The 4430-nt window shown below is 45.1% G+C and overlaps 1 protein-coding gene across 1 annotated transcript in view; it reads left to right on the top strand.

Annotated features, from left to right (window-relative positions):
- The first annotated feature begins 214 nt into the window (after positions 1 to 214).
- The window catches only part of eci1 (enoyl-CoA delta isomerase 1), a 6886-nt gene continuing 2670 nt past the window's right edge, over positions 215 to 4430 (top strand). The window contains exons 1-6 of the mRNA XM_005950581.3: positions 215 to 341; positions 845 to 967; positions 2232 to 2359; positions 2517 to 2663; positions 2790 to 2911; positions 3262 to 3440. Of these exons, the coding sequence (XP_005950643.1) occupies positions 299 to 341; positions 845 to 967; positions 2232 to 2359; positions 2517 to 2663; positions 2790 to 2911; positions 3262 to 3440 (742 nt within the window). The 5' untranslated portion in view covers positions 215 to 298. The remainder of the gene's footprint in view (positions 342 to 844; positions 968 to 2231; positions 2360 to 2516; positions 2664 to 2789; positions 2912 to 3261; positions 3441 to 4430) is intronic.

Genomic DNA, 4430 nt, shown 5'->3' on the forward strand with positions numbered 1-4430 from the left:
TTTTTTGCCTCATATACTGTATTTGCATGTTTGCTTAAATGGCTGCACTTATTTTATATTTTTCTTACAAAACATGAAGAGATGACTGGTGGCTCAAGAAGCAAAAAAAAAAAAACTAAATAAATTACTGAGGAGGAGATTCTTTGGCAGGTTGAAAATCATGAAGCCAGCCAACCAGAAGGTGGCGCTATTCGGTCACAACACCGTCAAACTAAAAGCCTGTTTCTAAAAGACCCGGTGAAGAAGACCAGACGCCAAAGACGAGAACGGGAGGACGTGACTGTCTGAGCGACTGAAAATGGCTTTGAGGGCATGTTTGAGGACCAAGCCGGGTTTAACAGGTATGTTTGGGAGTTTCGGGGGAGAAAGTCCAAGTTTGTGCGTCTCTATTTCCTCAAAACACACCGAGCTCCTGCTGCCGACGGTGCGCTGCAGAAACTGGAGCAAAGGTCGCAGCGCTTGTCTCTTTATGTCGGTGTGTGCAACTCCGCTCACCCACAACACGGGAGCTGAGAGCGAATACGAGGCTGAACGTGTAAAGAAGCGTGTGTTTGTTATGTGCTGCATGCCAGCTGTTAGCTTTAGCTGTCTGTCACAGAGGCTCCGGAAACAAAAGCTCGTAAGAAACTGTTTTTCTGTTCATTAGCGAAAGAAAAAAAATGTTTTCGTGCATCATTTCAACTTGGATCTCTTCAAACTATTAACATGACTGCACATTGATACGTATTATATCAAGTTCTATAATAAGCATGCTACATGGCTGTTTCCTGTCTTTTGAATGTGTGTGTTGCTGCTGTGTGACCGATGACTTTGAACTGAGCCAGTGTGCTGTGTTCCTGTGCAGGTCTTCTGTCCCAGCTCTCCTGCAGCGGTCATGCTGCTGCTCGCAGGGCTCCTGCGCTTGTTGCTCAGCGGAGCAGCAGCTCCACCTCACAGAAGATCAAAGTGGATTTTGACCAGAGCTCAGGTGAGCATTTTGCTAATACGACTGTGCAGGTGAAAGGATGCTTTTCAAATGAGACATGAAGTACAACTGTGAGTGAGTTGTTCTAAATATTTAGGGGAAGGTTATGTAAATACAGATGTGTGGAAAATTCAGCTGGCTCTGCCTGTAAGTCTCTTGTCCCACAGACATTAACTCCCCATGTTTAACTCCAGCTGGCACATGAGGCAGTTCTCCAGCTGTAGCATGTTCAGCTCGGAGCTGAGCGAGCACCACGATCACCACGATCACCAGGGGGAGTTGGAGTCCGTCTGCTGGACTAGAAGAAGCCAAATTACATCAAGGGCAGCCACAACAGAAATACTCTGACTGTTAACAGACCTGTGACTCACCAAAGCTGCATTATAATGCAATTAAATAAAAGTTATTGTCCAGCATAAAAGGAGCATTTTTAAAAGCTGAGGCGCGTAGCAAGCTTAGAGCAGCGTGATGGATAATGCAAACCCAGCAAAAAAGCAACTGTGTGACTATTTAAAACAACAGTTGATGCTCGAGGCTATTAACCAACCCAGGGAGGTGTAATACACTTCGATAAAATCTTCTTCTCCATCAGAAAAACAATATTAGTATATTTATTATGCTATAATAAATATCATCTTATATATTACTCGCCTCCCAGTCTGACTGCGAGGAGACAGAGGGGGGAGGGGCAAAAAAACCTGGCAAATCAAATATGTGGATCTGGTGCTGCGATGACTGACTGAGCCCATAAAGTCATCAGGAAAGTGTTTACTGAGGCTAGGAGCTTCTCCCACACTTTTATAGGGCTGTGTCACTGATATTGATGTCCGCAGTGCCGTGTAGAGTGAAATCCAATAACGTGGGCGATTAAAGTAGAAAAGAATTTATCAGCGTGGTGGCCCCCAAAGCCCCTCCTCGCACCACATCCAGAGCAGAGCCAAGCCTCTGGGAGAGCGCTGAGGTGAGTTTCTCACATCACTGTCAGTCCAATTAAAGTGTTAAAGCACCTTAGCGGGTGGATACACCCGTATGAATCAATATCCTCTCACCCCATTGACTTAATTAGTCGGATGCAAAGTGCAGCAGGCCGGCGATCGCTCAGGTTGTTTGTCTTTCCTCTCAGGGATCACTAATTTGAGTTTAATCCAGTGTGACCTCAGCTGCCATCATCAGCAGACACAAAGCATGCAAAATCTCCATCGCAGGTTTCCTGGCGCAGCAATCACTGCAGCATTCTAGTGAATGATCATGGCCTCTGTCTCTGCAGGTGTGGCAGTGATGCACATGCAGAGTCCTCCTGTCAACAGTCTTAGTTTAGAGTTTCTCACTGATGTCTGCATTGCTCTTGAGAAGCTGGAGATGGACAAGAGCTGCCGAGGCCTCGTCATCACCTCGGTACAGTTAAAGCAACTTTGTGCAGATGGACTAACATCTGTGTTACAGTGAAGTCTTTCATGTTTACAGTTCCACAGCTGAAGTTTGAACATGCTAAGTATAATGACAGTTTATCCAGCGGGTTTAGCTTCTGGATGTGTTTTACCCTGAAATCCAGAGCCAGCCCAAGGTGTTCTCAGCCGGGCTGGACATCTTGGACATGTATGGGAAGAGTCCAGAGCACTGTGCGGAGTTCTGGAAAGCTGTGCAAGAGATGTGGCTCAAGTTCTATGGCTCCAACATGATCACTATAGCAGCAGTCAATGTACGTATAGAACAACGCAGCACCTACCTCCACACTGTCTGCACCTCACACAAGGACAGAGTGGTGCATTCTGGGGGGCAAACACACTGAAATAAGCTTGCGGGCTTCTCGTTACTCGTCACCCAGGGCTCCAGTCCTGCAGGAGGCTGCCTGCTGTCGATGACATGTGACTACAGAATAATGGCGGATAACCCTCGTTACAGCATCGGTCTCAATGAGACCAAGCTCGGCATTGTAGCACCTTTTTGGTAAGAAATTACACCAACACTAATTACAATAATAATTGATAGTACCAGCAGCAAGGTAGAAACACAGTTTACATGCATTAGTCTCATTTAAGCTCAGTGAATGCGAGAGGTTTGCAGTTAGCTTCTTCTTGCATGGTTCTCCTGCGCTGTAACGCCGCTGCTCATGTTGTGGAGATAAAAACAAAGAACTCATTCCAGTCTCACTGCGGTTCATCTTTTTGAATCGGGGTTTGTATAATTTCGTGCCAAAGCCCCTAAAACCAATACAACTTCTCAGTTTAAAAACTGTTTTATTAACATTTCACACCCATCCTTTGTTTTGTCTTGTCACTGTAAAACTGCTCCTGCAGGTTTAAGGACACTATGGTAAACACAGTCGGACATCGGACCACAGAGATGGCCCTACAGTTGGGGCTGCTGTACAGCCCTGCAGAGGCCTTGAAGATAGGATTGGTGGACCAGCTGGTGCATGAAGACCAGGTCCTCACTACAGCCACAGAGACCATGACCAAGTGGTTGGCTATTCCAGGTATGCTAAACATCAGTTATACTTGTCATTTTTTCCACCTGTGGTGCTGCAACTTGGTCTGCACAATATGTTCATGTGTATGTCAGGTTATTGCTGCCAAAAAGATTCACCTGAGTCAAGATTTCTAATCTTGTTTCTATTCAAAATAAAGTAAAAAGTCTGACAGCTCTTTGGTCATTTGACCACATTTTGAAGTCAAGGTAAAAATGTCTCCGTCTGTCCTCTTCACTGCTGTGCTGCTCATATGTGTCATAATCAACACAGGAGAACCTAGAACAAAGTTTAATCGGTCGTCCTATTATCTCAATGCTGCTGTGGGTTTTTCAGTCAAACAGATGTTAGATGGAAATGTGTGATCACCTCTGTAAAATCAGACGTTTTGGCACGTTGAGGTTTTGGAGTATTCAGGCGGTTAATTCCACGGTCTTCACAAGGTCGAACTACAACACTCTACAACAAACAAAACGAGCTACATGTCTGAGACTACAGGCTCAGTTAGCATGTTAGAACTTGTCAACATTTCAAGACCAGACAAGCATGACTCATTTGACACCAAAGCGGACACGTTTGAACATAATGTTGCATGGTGCAGTCAGTGAGTCGATCATAAGCATGTCATGCATCTATCCAATATCGAAAGCTTTGCCCAAATTGTGCCACGATCCCTTCACAGCAGCCAACCTGCAACAGACGTGCTGGAAATGAAAAGAATCGAGGTTTTGCAGTGGCCCCGTCAAAGTCAAGACATCAGCTGGATTGAAATGCTGCGACCTTATGAAAGAATTCTCCCCAAACCTCAATGAACTGGAGTCGCACTATAAAGACAAACGGGCCAAAACTCCTCCAACGATGTGAGACTGAAAGTCGTGCAGTCAATAACGACTTTATTGCTGTTCAAGGTAGTTCTGCAGTCTACTGCATCATGGGGAGTAAAACCAGAGTTCCTGCACACTATCAAAGACAAGGAAATGATGTTTTATTTAAAGTAGA

Source organism: Haplochromis burtoni, unplaced genomic scaffold (assembly GCF_018398535.1).
Source record: "Haplochromis burtoni strain Fernald_Lab_line unplaced genomic scaffold, NCSU_Asbu1 Contig_800, whole genome shotgun sequence".
Classification (NCBI taxonomy): Eukaryota; Metazoa; Chordata; class Actinopteri; order Cichliformes; family Cichlidae; genus Haplochromis; species Haplochromis burtoni.